The sequence below is a fragment of the Rhipicephalus microplus genome, chromosome 7 (genome assembly GCF_043290135.1).
Source record: "Rhipicephalus microplus isolate Deutch F79 chromosome 7, USDA_Rmic, whole genome shotgun sequence".
NCBI classification, from domain to species: Eukaryota; Metazoa; Arthropoda; class Arachnida; order Ixodida; family Ixodidae; genus Rhipicephalus; species Rhipicephalus microplus.
Genome location: NC_134706.1, coordinates 133,451,935 through 133,473,480, shown reverse-complemented (window position 1 = coordinate 133,473,480; position 21,546 = coordinate 133,451,935). Strand labels below are relative to the sequence as shown.

At 48.0% G+C, this 21,546-nt stretch overlaps 1 protein-coding gene across 4 annotated transcripts in view; it reads left to right on the top strand.

The window, feature by feature from the left end:
• The window catches only part of LOC119180433 (heparan sulfate glucosamine 3-O-sulfotransferase 6), a 167,214-nt gene extending 146,580 nt beyond the window's left edge, over positions 1 to 20,634 (top strand). For all 4 annotated transcript variants that reach the window (XM_075869748.1, XM_075869749.1, XM_075869747.1 and 1 more), the window contains exons 3-4: positions 15,975 to 16,206; positions 17,947 to 20,634. In XM_075869748.1, the coding sequence (XP_075725863.1) occupies positions 15,975 to 16,206; positions 17,947 to 18,333 (619 nt within the window). In that variant the 3' untranslated portion in view covers positions 18,334 to 20,634. The remainder of the gene's footprint in view (positions 1 to 15,974; positions 16,207 to 17,946) is intronic.
• The last annotated feature ends 912 nt before the right edge of the window (positions 20,635 to 21,546 follow it).

The following is a 21,546-nucleotide window of genomic DNA, read 5'->3' as shown; positions in this document are numbered from 1 at the left end:
CGGGCCCTCGGCCTTCCGTCTACCGATCCCCCAGTTGCTTCTGTTGCAGAAATCGTGCGCCAGGAACTACGGCAAGCCTTTCCATCACCGGCGCCACCACCCGAACCACGTCCACTGTCCTATGCTGATGCCGTGCGCCGTCATCCGCCTGCCCCAGAAGAACCACCCTTTCAGCCGCGGCCCGTTACCTTGCCGTGGTGGCAGCGTGAACCTGTGCGGCGACCACCAGTACGTCGGACCGACTTGTGGCGCACTGCCGACCGTCGACCCCTTTGTTTCAACTGTGGCGAACCAGGCCACATCTCGCGCTACTGCCGTCATCGAGAAACCCGGTTTGGAAACTTTTCTCGGCCCGCTTCTTTTTACTCTGAAGACCCTCGTGACCATGGTGCTGATCGCCTACCGACCAACCAAGCGTCTTCACCAAGTCGTCGCTGGCGGTCTCCCTCACCTGCACGAGGTCAGAATTCCTCGAATCGCCAAAGATACGCGGACGCCATCAGAAACCGCTCCCCAAGCCCGTGCCAGGGAAACTAACTGCCGCGACCTCCGGGGGCAAGGTTGCCAATTGCCGAGACGCCAAAAAGACCCCCTTGCCTCTACACAAAGACGACGTGACGACGGTGATGACGAAGACGACAACAACCACGAGTACTACTGCCAATGAATTTGTACGTGCCGACCTCAGCGTTATTATAGACGGACACCACGTAACAGCACTGGTTGACACTGGCGCTGACTTCTCTATTATGCGACAAGAGCTCGCCGACCGCCTTAAGAAGGTTAAGACGCCGTGGAGTGGGCCGAGCATAAGGAGTGCTGGTGGGCAGCTAATGACGCCAACCGGTAAATGCACCGCTCGGCTCGTAATCGATGATTCGAACTTCGTCGCCACATTTGTAATTTTACCGGACTGTTGTAAAGAGTTAATTTTGGGTATGGATTTTCTGCGAGAGTACGGTGCTATCATCAACATCCCAGAACGTATCGTCACCTTTTCCTCCCATCCTTACGTCGACGCCACCACTGAAGAACAACTGCAACGTTTACGTGTAGCCGATGATGTGATGCTCCTGCCGAGATCTTGCTGCCTTGTGTCGGTGTTGTGTGAATGGCCGTGCCGTAAGGAGGTGATAGCGGAGCGAATAGACACGCTATTGCTTACGCAAGGTGTTTCCATAGCGAGAGGCATTCTGGCACTAATTGATGGGCGGGCAGAAGTCCTCATCACCAACTTCAGCAACGAGCGTCGTCACATCCAGAAGGGCACCGCGATTGCCTACTACGACGACGTGGACCAAGCCAGAGATTGCTTCGCTTTGCAACCGGACGAGGCGACCATCCCAGCCTCGACACCTTTGTCTGTCAACATTTGCTCAACCCTGTCAGCCTCGGCAAAACAGCGCCTACTAGAGCTGATACACCAGTTCAAAAATTGTTTTTCGTGCACGTCGAAAGTCAAGCAAACACCACTGACACGGCACCGAATCATCATTGAAGAAAATACGAGACCGATCCGTCAAAACCCATACCGTGTGGCTCCGAAAGAACGTGAGGAGATCCAAAAGCAAGTTCAGAAGATGCTCCAAGATGACGTAATACAGCCTTCCAAGAGTCCTTGGGCATCCCCCGTGGTATTGGTTAAAAAGAAAGACGGCAGCTTGCGTTTCTGTATAGATTACCGCAAGTTAAACCAAGTAACGAAGAAAGACGTCTACCCACTGCCACGTATAGATGACTCTCTTGATCGGCTGCGGCATGCACGCTATTTCTCATCGATGGACCTGCGAAGTGGCTATTGGCAAATAGAGGTCGACGAGAGAGACCGTGAGAAAACTGCTTTCGTGACGCCCGACGGTCTTTATGAATTTAAAGTGCTTCCATTTGGGTTATGCTCAGCGCCAGCCACTTTTCAGCGTTTAATGGACACTGTGCTATCAGGACTTAAGTGGCAGACATGCTTGGTTTATCTAGACGACGTTGTCGTCTTCTCAGCTACATTCGAGGAACACCTAAGTCGATTATTCGCAGTTTTACAAGCTATACGTTCGGCTGGCCTGACTTTGAAGCCAGAGAAGTGCCATTTCGGTTTCAACGAACTTTGCTTCTTAGGCCACGTGGTCAGCCACGAAGGTGTTCGACCTGACCCGGACAAAATCGACGCTGTCGCAAAGTTTCCCGCACCGCATGACAAAAGAGCAGTGAGACGCTTCTTAGGCCTCTGCGCTTATTACCGACGATTCATCGCCAACTTTTCGTCTATTGCGGCGCCTCTGACGCGGCTCACACGAGAGGATGTCCCCTTTCTTTGGAGCGAAAAGGAACAAACAGCGTTCAACGAATTACGCCAACGCCTCCAAACACCTCCGGTTCTGGCACACTTTGACCAGGAAGCGCCAACAGCACTTCACACCGACGCAAGCAATGTAGGCCTGGGCGCCGTACTGATACAATGGCAAGATAACTCCGAGAAAGTGATAGCCTATGCCAGCAGAGCTCTCTCTCGCACGGAAGAGAACTACTCGACTACCGAGAAAGAGTGCCTCGCCGTGGTTTGGGCGGTTCTCAAATTTCGACCATATCTGTACGGCCGCTCATTCAAGGTCGTCAGTGATCACCACTCGCTTTGCTGGCTCACTAACTTGAAAGACCCATCCGGCCGTTTAGCACGCTGGAGCCTTCGGCTTCAGGAGTTTGATATGACCATTATTTATAAATCAGGGAAGAAGCACACCGACGCAGACTGTCTCTCGCGGTCACCCGTTGAGCCTGCCGCTATTAATGACGAGTCTATGGACGCCGCATTCTTGGGAGTCATCAACGCGGCCACTATCTCACAAGAGCAGCGCCGTGACCCTGACCTGCTTTCGCTTATTGATTTCTTAGAAGGACGACGGGAAGACGTGCCGCGAATTTTTGTGAGAGAGAGTTCCTCATCTTTGTCGTTGTTGCATTCTGCATAAAAGCGTGCAGATGCGCGTATGCGCTGTCGCCTTCGTCTTTTTCGCGGGACGCACGTGACAATATATATATATATATATATATATATATATATATATATATATATATATATATATATATATATATATATATATATATATTTGTCGTATTGTTTACTCATAGCCTGAACTTGGCAAACACGAGGTCTGGGCACGTTCTCCTGTTGGTTGTTGGTTGTTTCCAGTCATATGAAATGCATCGTACAACAATTAGAGATGCCATATATACTGCACAAGACAGTCGTTGTCTGCGATCGTCTTCATCTTCATCACAGTCATCGGCATCATCGTCAATGTTCAGCCTGCTCCAGGCGGACACTGAGGAAACAGCGAAGCCATGGCGTTGAATCACGTGACACGAAGTGGGTGACTGAATTAAGTGGGATGAAAAAAGGCAGTGGTGGTCGTAGTGCTTAGTTGTGGAAATATTAAGTAGTGAGAGTGACGGAAGGTGCGGCACATGTCCGTAGTGCATTTTGCAACTTTCTGCGTGAAAATGGGATAGTGGATGTGCCGAGGTAAATGCGTTCTCCTGACTCGTGGCAGACATTCTTTGTAGTTTATTCACTGTGACCATGTGACAGTTCACGTTTTTTTTTTTGTTTTTTTGTGTGTTCGTATGTGTTTTTTTATTTTGCTGTGTATTTTTTGTTGCGGTAAACTTGCGCATAATTGTTCGTCAGTGCTCGCGTTGTTCAATCTTTGGACTTATCCCCGTTCTCGGACATGTTTCCTCGCAGCTTAGACAGAGCAGCGAGTATTATTTCAGCTGGCTTTTGGGGTCTGGCCGTAAATTCAATGTATACACCGCGATGGGAACGCAGCGTGGCAGGCGAAGAAGAGCGAGTCACGAGGTCGTATACCGAAATAAAGCCACGCCGTTTGCAACCTTCTGTTGGCGCTGGCTGAAGACTTCGTCAGCTTCGTGTCAGGCCCACCCTTGCGATTTGATGTCACACGCAGAAAGCTGGATTCCTGCCAGTTGCTCGACTCACGGTCGATAGACCAGCGTGATAAGTCACTTTGACATTCCAACCCGCTGAGCGCATAGCTATACTGCAAAACGGCGTCCCGGCATACTGTATAAACCTATTTTAATGTTTGTAAAAATCAGTTAGGGCCATGGGCACACTGAGGCGCTTGTAGCGACGGCGCGGCGCCTAGGCTACGCCCAACCCTAAGCTCGCCACTGCTCTCTATGATCACGTGACAACTGGCACGACACCTGCAAAGCTTCCTACGAGCACAGCCCGCCGGGAAGCCTCCCACTCGAACCACTGCTACGCAGCCACTGCTATATTACCACTACCTTCATTACCATTACAGCCCAAGTTGAAATCTCACTGTGAAAGTCTCAGGCCCTCCTTTATTTTGCGACGGCGTAGTGCCAGTAGATACGCGTCGTCGCGAAATTAGCGCTAAAGCGGCCACTTCAACACTCATTGGTGGCACCCACTCGAAAAAAAAAACACGAATTTTCAGTGCCAGCTTATACAGGAAAAGCATTCAGCGGGCGAGCGTATACCTTGCGTTCGAGCAATGCCGAAACGCAGCGGAGGCGAGCCGCAGGCCTGCGGTTCGTCGATCGTCACGCCTGCGGCGCTGCTGGATGTGGGCGAGGAAATGTTATTGTATGCGCACGTGAGGAACTCGGCGCCACCGAGAGGCCCTCAGGGGGAAAGTATACCGCATCGACTGACATGTATGCAGCCCTGTGGAATCAATAAAGCACCGGGGGAAAATTAGTGAAGTTGTTGCAAAACGCATTGATTGATATTTTTATTATATATTTATTTATTTATATTGGAATTTTTCACAAAAAATGCCCACGAAGGGGACAAAAAAAGAGAGCGTCTCCTCGCTGGGACTGCTCTTCGTGAGGCACCTCAGGCAGGTACAGCAAAGCAGTACATAGAAATATTCAAGATTATACATACAAATTATAACAACACGATTGGCACTTCAACAAGCGGGAGAATATCGGTTAAATATTAAAAAAAAACCGTTCCTTAGCGATAAATACGAGACGTTATCAGCACTATGAACACATCTTGAAATACATACAATTTTTGCGTAACATGAAAAACAATGACAAATAAAAACGATAACAAACATAGTTCATACATTACCAATGTGAGGTTTAACGTCCCAAAAACTACCGTATGATTATGAGAGATGCCGTAGTGGAGGGCTCCGGAAATTTCGACCACCTGGGGCTCTTTAAAGTGCACCCAAATTTGAGCACACGGGCCTAAAGCATTTTCGCCTCCATCGAAAATGCAGCCGCCGCAGCCGGAATTTGATCCCGTGACCTGCGGGTCAGCAGCCGAGTACCATAGCCACTAGACCACCATGGCGGGGCAAGTTGCAAAACGCAGCACCTTGAGTTCTGCGCTAAATAATGCGAACATATGTAAGAAGACCGAACGTCAGAAGGTCGCAGGTTCGCTCCCTGTCGGCAGCAAATCATCTTTTGCTCCATGTTACTGTGTTCACATCTATATCACAACAACTATAATGCACTTAAATACAGTACTGTTAACGTCCCCTATAGCACCATCTCCTTCATTCTCTGCTGGTATACATTAGAATGATATTTGTGGATCTAGACGGCTGAGATTCACCACAAAAATATAGTAAATCATGATGATATGAAAAACATATTTCAAAGTTTTCAATGAGCCATGTCGGATAATTAAATGTAACCAATGCTTGCTTCCTCGCTAAAAGTGGCAATGCACCTGACATCACCAAGATACCAACTGTCGATTGGTTGGTGTAGGAGAGGTATCACTAGTGTCGCATCTACTGCCCCGATTTTCCACGTGGCCGCGCGTGTTACCTCACCATCCCTATAGACTGATTCGCATATGCGTAGGCAGAGAGGTGCCAAAAGGACCACTGGAAGCCCGCCACCGCGATGCAACGAGGGTTTTATCTCTCGAGACAAAATCCTGCCAATACGTGTAAGCTACTGAAGTGTAGCCCTCGCGTCTTTTAAATAAGGCAGTTCGCCAGTGTAGAGGAAGACATCCATATCGCGTCCAGTGAAACGAAGGCAGTTAAGAAACCGCTGGGCTAGCGAATGGGTTCACAGTGGTTCGGGGTGCACCTTAAAGACGACCTAAATGCGAGCTGACACGGTACGATGGGATCTAGCAATAAACTGCTACACTCGGAGAGAACGTCTGCGCCACCGGGCGGGGGTGCCTTCGCTATGGATTCACGCACTTATGCCCCAAGCCTGTATCTATTACGTCACAAGAAAACCCATATAGCCTCAGCGCTGCTGCCGCGTGTATGTGTTTACTGCGTGAACGACATGATCCCTATATAAGGAGACAAAGTATAGCAGCTCAACGGCCAAGGCTGTGGGCCAGAGGACGCCGCGGGTTCGCTTGCAGGTCGAAGCCATCGCATATCGACGGAAGTGTGAAATTCGAAAGCATCAGTGCACTTATATAGACGTCACTCTGCCCAGGCGGCGCTGCGAAAAACACCGCCACCAACGCCCCCGTTGCCGCACTGGCCATAATTGGGTAGTGCACAGAGAGCCGTCCGCAAGCGAACGTGCATTGGTTTTCCTCTTTTGTTGGTCTTGAGGCACGGTTTCTTGAAAATCAAGGACCTTGCAAGCTTTTTCCTTCAATCCAAACTCGCTTCATAAAAGTAGGAAGCTCATCAAAACGAAGTGCGGGCGGTATGCAAAATATGTTTAATTTATTTCGGCGTTCTGCACCAAGCAATTTAATTGTAAGCGAGCATTCCATGACATCGAGATCAATGCAAGCACTGAACTAAGTGCATACACGAACAATCTATGCGATCAGTGGTACGAAGCTCACTTTATCTGGTGTGATAGACCCTGGTGATTTTCGCTTTTCAGTTACATTCTTGCTTGCGGTTGCTTGCAGTTGCTTCCTGTGCATTGAAGTGTTTTATTAGGCATGTTCGAATGCTCTGCTGACGGTTGTCTTCCGTGTGTATATACTGCAAATGGGGATGCATGCGTGTGGACTTTGTCAGTGTATGACGAAAGGCAAAACCGATGCCTTCGAGATGGCTCCGGTAATGCCGAAGACCAACGGCAAACAAAGAAAAAGGGAAGAAAAAATTCGGCAGATCCCACGTACCTGCGAATCAACTTTATGCGAAGCACGCGGAGGGAAGGTGACCGTGTTGCATTTTTTTTTTAGATGCGGAGCATCTAATACTCGAGGCTTGTAGTGCGGCGCCGTCCGCAAGCTTCCCCCTCCTTCTTCCACCATCTGTGCATCCCTTCCTCCTCTACACACCACGCGCGCTTCACTCCTCCACCATCTGTGCACCCTTCCTCCTCTACACACCGCGTGCGCGTCTCCTCTTCACGAACATTCGCTAGCTGTATAATGTAGCGCGCATGCGCCGTCACGCTTCGAGAACATCGGCAGCTGACGCGCGCGCATGCGCCGTCGCGCTTCGAGAACATCGGCAGCTGACGCGCGCGCATGCGCCTTTGCGCTTCTCCCCCTTCTCGAACATTCGACAGCTGACAGTGCATGCGCCGTCGCGCTGTATGTATACTCAAGGTCGGCGCTCGCTCGCTCAGTTGCCGCTCGTCGGTTGGTTTGTACGGCGCGTCGACGTCCAAGGTCGCGGTGAAATGAATTCCAACGAATCCACAAACACAATGATCGACGTCCCTTCGACCAGCGCCGCCCTTTCGCATACGTGTGTACGTGTTCACTCATTTAACACCCCCTCCTACAACCACGTTAACCAATTTAGCCATCGACCCAAGTAAGTCGCAATTTAACACCCCATTTCACAACCACGTTAACCAATTTAGCCATCGACCCAAGTAAGTCGCACTTTAACACCCCGTTAACCAATTATATGCTCCGCATCCTCCTCAGTGTTCCCCCGAGGGAAGCTGCGGGCAATTTTTTTGAGCGACACGTCATGAAATGACGCTAAATATATGTACAAATGTTGCACGCAGAGGCATATGTTGAAGAGTTGCAGATGTTTATATAACCAGTTTTCCACTGCTCAATGATGTCAGCTGGAAATGTGTTTTAGCAAGACCAGAGGCTGACATGAAGCACTGATGCTCGCGAAGATGCTGGCCCTTGACACTGCTACTTAAATCAATTTCAGCACATCGTACGTCACCACAATTGACGCTAACCTAACCTGACGGCTGTATGAAAGGAGTACATATGTAATGCCTATAAAATTGGGTAGGCAGCACTGCAACCACTATTGACGTTTCACGAAGATTAGCGTCTATTTGAAAAGTAGTTCCGAGACCTGGCGTAGCTCTGTGGTAGAATGCTTGACTACCGCACAGAATTCTTGGGTTCGATTCCTGCTGGGATCATGAAATTTATTATTTGCATTCGTCGGGTGGCCTGCGCTGCCTATGTCAGGTTTTTCTTAACACTGACATTAATTCTATGGATTTGTTGGGTTGACGATACCAATGTCGGGTATTGCTTAACACTCACGTGTTAAAAATGAACATGTGTATTCTCATCGTTCCTGAATAGATACTAAGTGCCAATCACCATTGGCACATACCCGCTTACCAGCGGCACATACCCGCCCGTGAGTACGTGCCACTGTCTGACGGGGAAGTGTTTGACGACGTAGGCGACGGGATTGTGACAATATTCATGTCTTGACTAGCGCATCGTATTCGTCAAACCGTGTTTCCCTCCCAAGCTAATTTTGGTTCACGCCAAGTCAACGGGGTGACTACGAGAGCACCCAAGCGTAAGCGGCTAGATAGATAGATTGATAGATACGCTCAAAGTTGCCAAAGTTCGCTAAGAAATGCTTCGCATTAAAAAAAAAAGAAGAAAGAAAAACTGCTAATTGTCACGATCATTTTGTGATTTACCTGTATGACGCACGTGGTCAGATTTTCTAGTTAAAGCTGGCACTTAGAGCCTTCAAAGCCCTAGCGTGCGTAAGGCTGTGTGGTGGCGATAACTTCAGATTATCTAACATTTTCCATCACATCCAGAATGGGTTCATGTGATACGTTATCGTATGCACCTTTCACGTCCAAGAACAATGCCGCCGATAAACGTTTCAGTCTTTTTTGATGCTGAACAGATGAGACCAGGTCTATAACGTTATCAATTGCGGACCGTCTACGCCGAAAGCCCGTCATAGCATGAGGGTATACCTCGTGGCGCTCCAGGTACCACTCTAGGCGAGTCAAAATCATCCTCTCCATCACTTTCCCGAAACAGCTGGTAAGCGCGATGGGGCGATAAGAGGTCAAGTGCAGAGGAGATTTACCTGGTTTAAGCACAGGGACGAGGCGGCTGGATTTCCATGAATGAGGGATAAATCCACTGATCCACGTGTCGTTGTACCATGTCGGATTAGGGGGTCGGGTTTACCAATGGATCCACAGCTATCTGAAAGGCAGAACTTTCTTTGTACAGACGGAGAATGGCACAACAACGCACCATTGCAACCGTCGAGGTGTGCCTCAAGGCGGTGTTCTTAGCCCCACACTTTTCAATCTAGCGCTACTCGGCCTGGTTGACGCACTTCCAGAATCTGTCCACCTATCAATATGTGCAGATGACATCTGCATCTGGGTGTCAGGCGTTACACGCCTTCATCTGCGTGCCCGGCTTCAGAGAGCGGCTTCAATAGGGCCAAAGTACCTGGAAGAACGGGGACTAGAGCTGTCATCAGAGAAATGCTCGCTTATAGCATTCACGCATAAGGTTATGAGCCCATATGTTATTAAAATCAACGGGCACACGATCAACTACGTGAAGACTCACCGATTCCTCGGAGTCATAGTTGATCGCGACCTCTCCTGGAGCCCTCACATCGCCCACATGAAAACTAAACTCACCATGATCACCCACGTACTGAGGTTTCTTGCTGGAAAAACGTGGGGTGCATCGGTACGAGCAATGCTCCAACTCCACACTGTTCTGTTCCTCGGTTATATGCGATACAGCTTACCCGTGCTTTGCGGGATCCAAAGAACAAACTTGCGCGTCCTCCAGTCGATCCAAGCCCAAGCCCTGAGAATATGCCTTGGTCTCCCGAGATGCGCGTCTACGGCAGCGACAATCATTATTGCGCGTGATTATCCAGTCAGCGCATACATCCGCGTAGACGCTTTGAGAATGCACATAAGACATTTCGCTCGGCTTCCATCTCATCACCTCGCCTCACTTCGAACTTCCAGGCCCCACTCAGCGTTCAGCGCAACTGTAGCTCAGCACTGTGCAGTGATTCCATTGCACTTCACGCATGCAGCACAGCCGTCGATACCATTATGGTGCCTACACCCACTCAAAGCCCTTCTTACAATTCCTGGCATCCAAAATAAGAAAAAGTCATCGCATCTAACCCTGAAACAGGCCACATTACTTTTCCTGCAAGAGAAGCACAACGGACGCCTTCACATTTACACGGATGGCTCGGTGTCTTCAATAAGCTCTGCCGGGGCGGTGGTTATTCCCGCGAGGCACATCACAATTAAATTCATGACATCGCATTTGACGTCGTCGACAGCTGCAGAACTTGCAGCCATTCGTGCAGCTCTGGAGTTTATAGTGAAAGAACCTTCGGGAATTTAGTCGATCTTCTCGGACTCGAAGGCATCTCTTCAATGCCTTATATCACCTTTTCACCATGGACCTAATGAACAGTTAGTAGCTGAAATAAGGCTTCTTCATCACCAAGCAACCGAAAAACAGCACAGCATAGTGTATCAGTGGATACCAGGTCATTGCGGTATATATGGCAATGACCGCGCAGATGAGGTAGCTAGATCTGCACACGATGGTACCCAATACACAGCTATCCCGTTCTCAAGAACCGACGCAGCTACAAGACTTCGTTCGCTTGCACGTGACCTCACACTGGTACAGTGGAACTCAACAGACTTCACAAACGCGCGCCTGAATAACTTGGATCCCGATCTGCAGCTTCGTATTCCCCCAAGGATATCTCGAGCTGAGGAGACCCTTCTATATCGCCTGTGGCTTGGAGCGGCCTTCACGAACGCATACTCTTATCTCATTGGGATGGCCAGCTCTCCTACATGCACTTACTGCAGTTGCGAAGAAACCATCATGCACCCTCTGTGTGAGTGAACCCATTTTAACGTGCAAAGACAAGAACTCACTGCAGCTCTGGATAGACTAGACAATCGGCCTTTGTCGGAACAAAGGATTCTGGGTCATTGGCCGAGCCCATCCTCAGCCCAGAAGGCTTTGAAAGCTTTGCTGCGCTTTTTGCGGACAACTGGGCTCAGAGACAGACTTTAGTGTCTTATACTCTTTGATGTCGCCTTTCCTCTGTCGCAATTTTTTTTTTGTAATTTCTCCCTCTCTTCGCAAGATTTCTTTTTAACATCTTTCATTCCCCTCACCCCTTTCCCCAGCACAGGGTAGCCAGCCGGTCTAAGAACTGGCTAACCTCCCTGTCTTTCCGCTTAAACTTTCTTCCTCCTCTTCTTCAGATTATCGGTGGTCACAGCGTGTGCGATATTTATCGTGGCTGGGCGTCGTCTATCTACTGTTGCACGTCGCGCACCATGGACAGAGGGTCTGTTAAGCTTCATAATCAAAGTTACCACGGTTCTTTGTCAAGGCTACTACTCAAAACAATAACAGGAGACCTACATTATCACACTTACTCAAGCGAACGGCTGTGGAGAACGCAAGTATTCGCATACCCAACACGTTCGCGACAGCCTGTATTTAGCGCTCTCGCCATTTTGCTTTGCGAAAGCTGCGGAAATCAGTAAACCTGAAGTCACCTACGTCCGTGGCGATTCCCAACACAACAGTAGTGCAGACTGGTGTCTTCTTTCATAGAGCGCGGAGCTGTTGCGTGTGCTCTTGTTTTCACCGTCGTTCAGGCGAGTGAACCAGCAAGCACTTCACGGTGGTTCGGTGACGCGTCCGACTAGCGTAGAGAAATTCGTAGCTTTTTTTCTGAGTGTTCAATGCGCAAATACTTCTAAAATTTAGCTCAATCGTTGTTTCGTACGCTGTAGTTACACCTGGTTGCGCAGCAAAATGTGCAAGGGAGTCGGGCTTTGAACTACCGAAAACTGCGTCGACAGGTGGCGCTGCGTGTCCGCAAAACTCCAGAGTCTGACGTCTATGTAGAAGGGCATTGAAGATCCCCGAGGGTTCCAAGAGTTAGCCGGTTCGTAATAACATCGTCGCACTGCCACGCTAAGTGTAAAGTGTTAATTTTTTTTTGTTGAAAACAGCGTGCGAATCCGTGATACAGCTAATCGGGAACTTCTTTGAGCTCCGAAAGTACAGAACTCGAGAAAAATGCTTTTCACTCGAGTTGGCCGAGATACAGATCACTTTACAAGTAAGGCACATGTAACAAATGATACATGGCTGTACATATACCCCTATGCAGCATTTCGCGTCTAGTCTGGTTCAGTTCCCTTTTCCGTGACATGACATCATCCCATAATATCGCCACAATCATTCTCCTTTTATGTAATAGCTGGGCAAATACTACTCTTGTTGATAATGCGATTTATTTTGTTTACGCTAAATAATTGCACCAGCAAGCTCGTGATCCCACAGAAAGTGAGACTCCCCTTCAAAGAAAAGAACAGAAAAAAATTGGCCCTCGTATCTGCATGTTCGACTGCAAATGTTATCGAAAGACGATAGTCTTCCGTCTGGAGAGAATCAATACAATAAAGCATCTGTTTGATGTTTTGCGGGAGAAAATAGGTGAATGGCATTCTGAAGAGAGATATAATTAAACATTTATTTGCGACCAAGGAAGGAATGTCGGTGAGTAAGATCCTTAGTCCGGGATCCCATTGGCACGGGCCGCTGTCCTCGCTCGTCTCAAGAGGACCTCTTGGTTCTTCGGATCCGAGCTGTACATCAGAGGCGCGTCTCCCACCCTACAGTGTTGTGTTGTGCTCTGGGTTGTACAGGTGCATTGTGTGGGCATTCCCATATCATGTGGTACGGGTGGCTGTTTTATTGACGCAGAATCTGGAATGCAATGCGTATGTGTCGGGATCTATATTGGACAGTATGTATGGATTTGGGCAAGACAAGGTCTGCAGGCGACGCCACACTACCTGAGATTCTTTACTAAGCTTTGGCCTAGGGGGCGGAAGTTTCCGTCTTTCGAGTCTTTGATGTTCTAGCATATCTGTGTAGGTTAGGAGCGGGTCTATACACAAAGCCGAGGGTGGGTGCGGTACGCCGGGGTCGGAGGTCCGGAAGAGTAATTCTAAATTACTTTCAAAGCACATATACTAAAATAGGGATTCTGAAGTTGCTGCAAAAACATGAGTGCCATCTGGCGGTTATCTCAGGGAATGAAGGGATGGCTTCCGTAATAGCGAGCGTGGACAATCATTGAGGTCATATTTTGTAGATAAAAAAGTAGGTGGCAGCACGCTATCGTTTTAGCAAAGCGTAGGAAACTCACCTTTTCGTGCAAACCATTGCATTATCAGCACAGCGTAATGAACGCTAAAGTTTTAGAAATATTTATGCACGACTTTTTTAATATGAAGAAAAACAGCGCTAAATATTGACTTGCTGATATTGGGCCTCAATTAAGCGCATAATCGACCATCGCACAAGTATGGACGCAAAACCTGGGCAATGTTGGTTCGCGCTGTGAATTTGGTTGTACTTGAGCCGCTTCGGTTGACAGACAGACCAAAATTTTTGCGTTGAGGTATCCGAAAAGGCTATATCGTCTTTAAACTTAGAAGCCTGAAGGAAGAGGTGAGTAGGGCCGTCTTCCTAATTATTTCTCTTTGTCGTTTTGCTTTTATCTCGGTTTTTTCTCTCTTTATTTCTAATACATTCTTTCGCTAACCGTCTTTCTCGCTCTATTTTTTTCCACTTCTCTCGTTTCCTCTTTCGTTCTAGCTTTCCTCTTTCTCCATATTTCTCTCCTTTGGTCTTCCCGTCTGCTTTATTTTCATCATTTGTGTCTGTTTTTTTTATTTATTCCTCTGTGTCTCTTGGGGTACTTTTTTGTATATTTGTTAACGTTACTCCTCTCCATCTTTCTCTCTCCTCAACTGTACTCGTTCCCCCCGCCATCCGATTTATCGCATCCCACGCCGGGCAAATTGGTGCACACGTTCTGACAGCCCAAGCAGAAGATGTAGAAGAGAGCGCATGCCACCGAGGGTATTGCGCTCATGATGGGGATAGTTTTTTTTTTTTTTTTTTTTACACGGCCGATGAAGTTCCTCCTGGCAAATACCTTTAATTTCGCTTTTTACTTCGTAGTGGAGCTTCCCGATTCAGGGGGCGCACACCCGCCCGTGTTTTTTGTTCGCCGGAGCAAGAGCGATTTGCGGAACAGCTTCAGTGTTAAGAAGTGCTCAATAAAGGTCATGATGCACGCTGAAGGATAGACGTGGCATGCCCGCTGTGGCGAGACGATAGAAAATTGTGGCTTGAAGCGTGCGACTTATCCCGACTATAGTGCTTGACGGATCCTTAAAAACATGCGACAGCCGGTTCATGAGGCAGTACACTCTGATAATGAGGACATCGCGAGAACTCACGACAGAGCAGTGGGATACCTTGCTCGACAGCGAAGAAAAGGAGGTCCAAGTGGCGTTCGGCGCGTTGGGCTGCTGACACCTGTAGAGCACTAGACTAAGGCCCCACCTCCCTGCTTCTTTAAGCATTCTTCGTTTTTTAGTTTAATAAACGTTCTTCTCAACCATTCGTTAGTTACTTGAATACTTACGTTAGTTGAATAGTTACTTGAAAAAAATTTTGCAGGGCCCCTTTAAGCCCTACCGAACCATTTCTTTCCGGTGGATCTGTTTAATCGTTTGTTGCAGTTTCTGGCCATTATTCCTCAGTGTCATCTTTAAACTTTATTGTCGTGATAATATTCGTTCATATCTATTCCCGTGTCTTGCCAGTCTAATCATTTGCCGTGAGTACCATTGGGGGGTTTAAATTCCCTTACCTGACGCCTTTTCTGATAGCAATTTTTCGTCTTGTGCAGAAACGACGTAGATATGTAGAGGATTTGTAAATGTTGGCTAACGTTAAGGTATTTTTTGCATTGCAGCTAAGCGATAACTGCAATAATATTTTGCCATTTACACTATGTCATATAGTGTAATTTATGTCCTAACATAAGTCGTTCATTTGCCCACGTTTGCCATGCACGCGGTCGCATTTGGGGTGTAGTACGTCTTTAATAAAATGACCACAATGGTTGCAGGATGCATGAATCTTGTAATTTTTGTCATTCCTGCCTTGACACAGACGACATGTTTGTGCGAGATTTGAACATGAACACGTGACTGTTCATTACGCCACCCTTTTATGTTTCGGTCATACATGCACATCAGGCGTCGCAAATTACGGCCTGCAGCAAGGTAACGAAACGGTAGCTAAGGAATTACGACGACGCCATGCACGTGCACTGGCATAAGCTGAAATCTGTTTCGATGAACGCACGTACTTGATCTGAAGTAGGGGCAGGGCAAGCAAATGTGGTCGGCTGTTACTTTGCATTCTGTCTTTCGTGAGGGAAAGAAATTTCGGGAGGGCGACCTGTCCGCTGTGCCACCCTCTGGCCACGCCACTGGTCTTGTTTGCATGATGTATTATAGTGTGGCACAAGTGCTATTCATGAATTATTCAAGTTCTTCGTGTACGAACGTAATACCATGCCAACGTTGGTAGAAACATCTAGCTAACGAAACGTTCATGGGCATAAGCGTGTCCAGGGGGAGGTGAAGGTATGTCACAGCACCCCCCTTCCTATTGAGTCCAAGTATGAAGTACATTCGGCACCCCTCCCCCTTTCTTATAGGCTATGCTATAACTATAGGCTATGCGCCCCCTCCGTGCTCACGCCTAAGACCACGGCATAACAAAGGCGTAGGCGTCTACAGATGGCGATGTGTTGGCAGCAACCAGACGAGACACGATCGGTGAGCGAAGTGTTCTTTCGCAGCTCTCAGATGCCGGAGAGCGTGCGCGGTCAGCTGACCATGGAGAAGACGCCGAGCTACCTGGTGCGAGAGCGGGTTCCCGCCAGGGTGCGCGCCATGTCGCCCTCGGTGAAGCTGGTGCTGGTGCTGCGGGATCCGGTGACGCGGGCCGTCTCCGACTACACGCAGGCCGCGGCCAAGGGACGCGCCAGGCGCTCCTTCCTGCACTCGGTCACCGACAACCGCACCGGAATGGTGGGTGCCCTGACCGTTCGTTGTGGTCTCTTCATTACACACCTATTTGGTTCACAAAGTTTTTACCAAAGCTTTACCGCATACCGTAGGTGTGAACGCAAGACGCCACGGGGATAGGCGGTGCTATCTGGATGGGCCGAAGTAAATCAGGCGAGCATACAACTGGTACTGCAGAAACCGAGAGCATGGCAGGGGCGCACGCAGCCAGGCTTCTTTTTTTTTGGGGGGGGGGGGGGAGAGCTCAACAATACTTAATGTATGTTCGTGATATGTGCGTGTAATATACGTAATCAAAATTGAAAAAAATTTCAGGTGGTTTGACCCCCCTCCCAAAATGGAGCCAAATTAAGGGTTGCTTGAGCATCCCCCATCTCCGGTTCACTTCGCTCATGACGCATTGCCCTCCTCTGGCAGTATAAATGCTTGGCAGTGGCCTAATTTATCGAATGAGTTGTCTTTCAAAAGTTTCGGTATTTCCTCAAGGGCACTAGGCTAACACGAACAAACGCGTTTTTAATTGTGGTTTCACAAGGTGTCCCAAGAGGTCGATACCATAATGCGATATTCTGTAAACCCATTTGCGCATAGTCGAATACCGGACACGCTAAAAGCTGTTGTTTTTGTGCAACGGTGCAATATGTACGACCCTGTTTTATCCTCCTTGGTTGAACTAACGTATTTACTGGAACACAATTTAACTAAAACAGCTTACTACTGATTAGTGTTGGATTGTGTTGGCTCAAAGGGGCTAGAAGAACTATAAGTTAGGTTGTCAAAGTAGCTGATTTCTCGGCATGGGCATAAGAAGGGAGTTGCCAAAACGGTACACGACCCCTTCTCTCTGCCAGTTTTCCACCCTTACCCTTTACGAAATACAACACGGAACACGGTCGTGCACCCACCTACTCAGAATCCTGGCGACGCCTATGTTGAGTGGCTAATCTTCACTATTGGCACATTTGGGTGGTAGTCTGATGACGCGATGACTGTGTTTGAAAGTGGCGGATTCGACGGCTTTAAAGCTTTATACCGAGAACAAGCGTTTCGCCATTCTTATCATGAAACGGCCCCATTGTTTCAGAATGCTTATTTGCTATTTTACATCAATTTTTCGGGGCCTAAGGATCACTAGAAAACGAGCAGCCGAACGTTCCACAAGTGTTGCTAAATGAGTGCTAAATGAAGATAAATATTGGCTCGCTCCTCGCTGTTGTTGGCTGACGTTGGTTATTCACTGTATTCATTCAAACTTAAGTCGTAGTCTAGAAATTTTTCTGTGATAGTATATTTGTGCGCGCAAGGCTCATTCACGTTCGCACCCGGGTCTCTAGAGAGCATTGAGCCCTGGCAGAGCTCAAGTCACGTTAACCAGTCTTTCCGCAAGGGAAGCTTGCCACAAAACTGATACAACGATACCTCGTATTGTGTAACCTTGTATGAATGTTTCACCGCTGTATGTGCCTTATTTCACAACGCTAGAAGTGCCCCCTGTGTAACAGGTAAATGATAACATATGTCTGTCGGCGTGGCTCAGCAACATTCGGATATGCGTACAGATACACTAGCGCAAAATTGTAACAGACAGGAAAACGTAAGTGCCATTAGGTAGCCGCTCAGAGTCCAGGTCAACAATGCTTTGTGCGAGTTGCCGTCATCGCGTAGGACATAGCACTGGTAGCGTATCAGAAGCATTGTTCATGAAGTCGCTTAAAGTGGATAACATTCGTTGTCCCGCTTCAGGTCGACCGAAGCAAGCCGCTGGTTCGAGTCGGCCTGTACGATGAGCATGTGGCTCGCTGGCTGGAGTACTTCCCCCGCTCCAGCTTCCACTTCGTCAGCGGCGAGAGGCTGGTGGCGCAGCCCGAGCGAGAACTGGCCTCGCTTCAGCGCTTCCTGGGCCTCAGGCCGCCCTGGGTCGGGGCCCAGCATCTCGTTTTCAACAGCACCAAGGGATTCCCCTGCCTCCTTCGGGAACCTGGCGCGACGCCCCACTGTCTGGACCCTTCCAAGGGTCGCCCTCACCCCAAGATCGATCCCGTCCTCGAGAGGCGGCTACGCGATTTCTACGCACCGCACAATCAGCGCCTGTACAACATTATTGGCAGGGACCTGGAGTGGCCACCTTGAAGTACAGTGCCCTGTCGTTAAATGTGTTAATGCGTGAAGGGCGCTTGCAATGAAGCAACTTGCTACAAATCTCTGATGTGTGTAGGCAGTGGTGTAGCTAGAACGATGACTGCAAATAAACAAACTTTCGTGTTATGCTAGCCGTCTCCTTGAACAATCAGAAGGCCTTCACCCCACGATCGACACTTCATATTACAGAGGCCCCTTCGTGAATTCCATGAAGGAGCCGCACGCCAGCTGTGCCATGCCAAAGACTGTGATTGCTGCCTAGAATCGCCCAATTAACGCATGCATGGTGAATGTTGTATATGTTACGCGTGCGTGCTTTTACAGAGCCGATATCTTTCATTAATCCTCGAACATTTCGCCATTGCGGTGTGGTGCTTCTTAACACCCGTGGCATCAACGTTGGAACTGTGATTGCGGACACGAAACCTCCTGGCAGCACCAGTTCCTCACCCCTGTATAGAGACTGTATACGTCATGTTTGGCGGTGTATGTGAGAGACATTTCAGCGAGCCCATGCGTACAGCTCGCAAACGCCGTTTTACCGGTTAGTCACCGTCGTAAGTGTACATGCATATGACACAGTACATGTATGCACAGGAAGGCGTGCAACACACAGATACGACACCGTTACAGAAAATATTTCACAGATTATGTTTAAGTGGGCGTTAACTTCGGCCGGAGCGGATTCGTAACCACCTGTATTCAGGAGGTGGCGGTAGATCTCTAAAAAATGATGCCGATAGTCTTAATCTCTTAATCTTGACAAAATCTCTTTGACGAAGACTCCTTGCAGTGACCTTAAAAATGAATTCTAGGAAGAGGCCATGCACTTGCGGTATTGGCACGTAACGCTCGCCAAGGCTGTGAAACCAGCGTTATGCTCATCAGCCTTCGTACGAAATAACTTTTCAGTAGCCGGTCCGGTGATGTGTCGCAAGGTGCTAGACAGTGTGCTGTATATATTTATGCTTTGGTTTAGCGTCCACCCTGGTGTACCACGCCTGGCACACAAAGAAACTAAAGCACCAATATCACTGAGAGTAAGTGGCATTGGGAAAGAGGAGTTCATATACAGCGAAATCGCAATGGGGCTCCTTGCGCTATTGCGTCTTAGTAGAGCAGTTTAAGTTAAGTGTATCACCTTCGCAAACTTCACTATGAGTGACGCTGTACTCTGCGAAGGAAACCTGTGCAGTACCGGTGATGGCGTCAAATAGAAGCATAATGTTTTGTATGTTGCAGTGCATATGTCCGAGATATATGCGGCTTTGGAATATTATGCTTGCTGAGCTTGCGTGTGAAAATATAACCCATTTGGCTTCAGAAGTTTGTTTGAGAGAGTGTTCTCATCTTTTTCCCATTCCCGTTGGTGCCCTACGGGTGAACTCGTTTTCACACAACTATTGAACGCAGAAGCGTAGCCAACAACGTTTTCAAGGGGACGAGGTGTTTAACCATTCTTTATGTATGTGCATGCGTTTGTATTTGGGCACCTATATGTATGCAAGCAAAACTTAACAAAAATTTAGGAGGGAAGGGGGGGAGCCCCAAAGTTTTTATCCATCGGTTCAAGGACTATATTGCAAACCACCAAATTTTAATCGATTAATTATTGCGCTTATGTCACATCAGCCGTGGAAAACATAAAAATACGCCTACATACAAGACACAAAAAGATGTGGATCGTATCCCAGCACGTGGACGGGACCTGCAGTGGTCCTGTACCCATATTTTTTCTTGTGCCCTGCATGTAGGCGTACTCTTATATTTTTCCAATCTTACCAACTATTCCTCTACCATACGCTTCTTGAAGTCCCATCAGCAACGAGGCTACTCTTTTACCGAAGAAAGGTGACGATACCAGCAGCAGTATTATTAGGCGGTGTATACAAGTGGTAAGGCAGGCAACAGCAGTGAAGAAGTGCGCGCGCTACCTTGTAAGAGGGCGCCACGTTTCATTGACGTATTCATCATCGGCAACAACGCAATAACAGTATGGACGACCAGCTGCATTAATGTGCGCTGCTTGTATATAATTAAATATACATGTCAGAATCCTATAGTGAAGACGTACCCGTGACCACACTAGTTGATAAACCACACTGACGGAAACGAAAAGCTCGGGGAAGAGAACATATTACAGATGAAATATTTTGGTGACGCGTATACGTAGAGCGGCACATTATTATTATGTCATAAAACATTACTTACGAATTTATGCGCCGCCAGAAGAAAGATATGTTCCCCATGCCCCAGATTTCCCCTTTCAATAAACCATGCAGTAAGCACTGGTCCTGTGTGCATTCTTGTTCGTGTTTACTTCGCGCCATTTTCCACTATGAATACGTGTTACCTGGCTCACTATCCGCCAAAGTGGTACAATGGTTGTGGTACTTGATTGCTCAACCGCACGTCGTGAGATCGAAATCCGGCCGCTGCGGCCGCACTTTAGATGGAGGTGGAAGTACTTGAGGTCCGTGTGCCTATACATTTAATATAGGTGTTTGTTAGGAACCCCAGGTGGTCAAACTTTTCCAGAGCCTTGCGCTATGACGTCTTTCATGAATATATCATACTTTTTGGGACATTGAATTTTTTTCTATCGGCGGGACACGGAGGCAGTGGGGGTAGTAAAATGGATTAATTGAAATGTGGGGTTTAACATCCCAAAACCACCATATGGTTATGAGAGACGCAGTAGCGGAGGGCTCTGGAAATTTCAGCCACCTGCGGCTCATCAACGTGCACCTAAATATGAGCACACGGGCCTACAGCATTATCACCTCCATCAGAAATGTCACCGCTGCAGCCGGGATTCGATACCGCGACCTGCTGGTCAGCAGCCGAGTACCTTATAGTTACTAGACAACCACGGTGAGGCGTTTTATAATGATAATTTCTTTCAATAAATGTACACACTTAAAAGTGTTTGAACATTAAACTGGGTGAGACACTAGTGAACATGCTAAATTTCCTAGATCTTGGGAGGTAGTCTGGTTACAACAATACGTTACATAGTAACCTTAAAAAGAATGAGCATATGATGCCCTTCATTTTCCTTTAGAATGTCGCTTTTGAAAACGATAAGTAAGCTTCAACGTACTCGAAGTTAAAGCGTCATTAGTTAAAAAAAAGGGGGGGGGGGTTGATTTCGCAGGCTCAATCTCTTGTTTCAACCAACCTTAACAAAAACTATGCATGAAA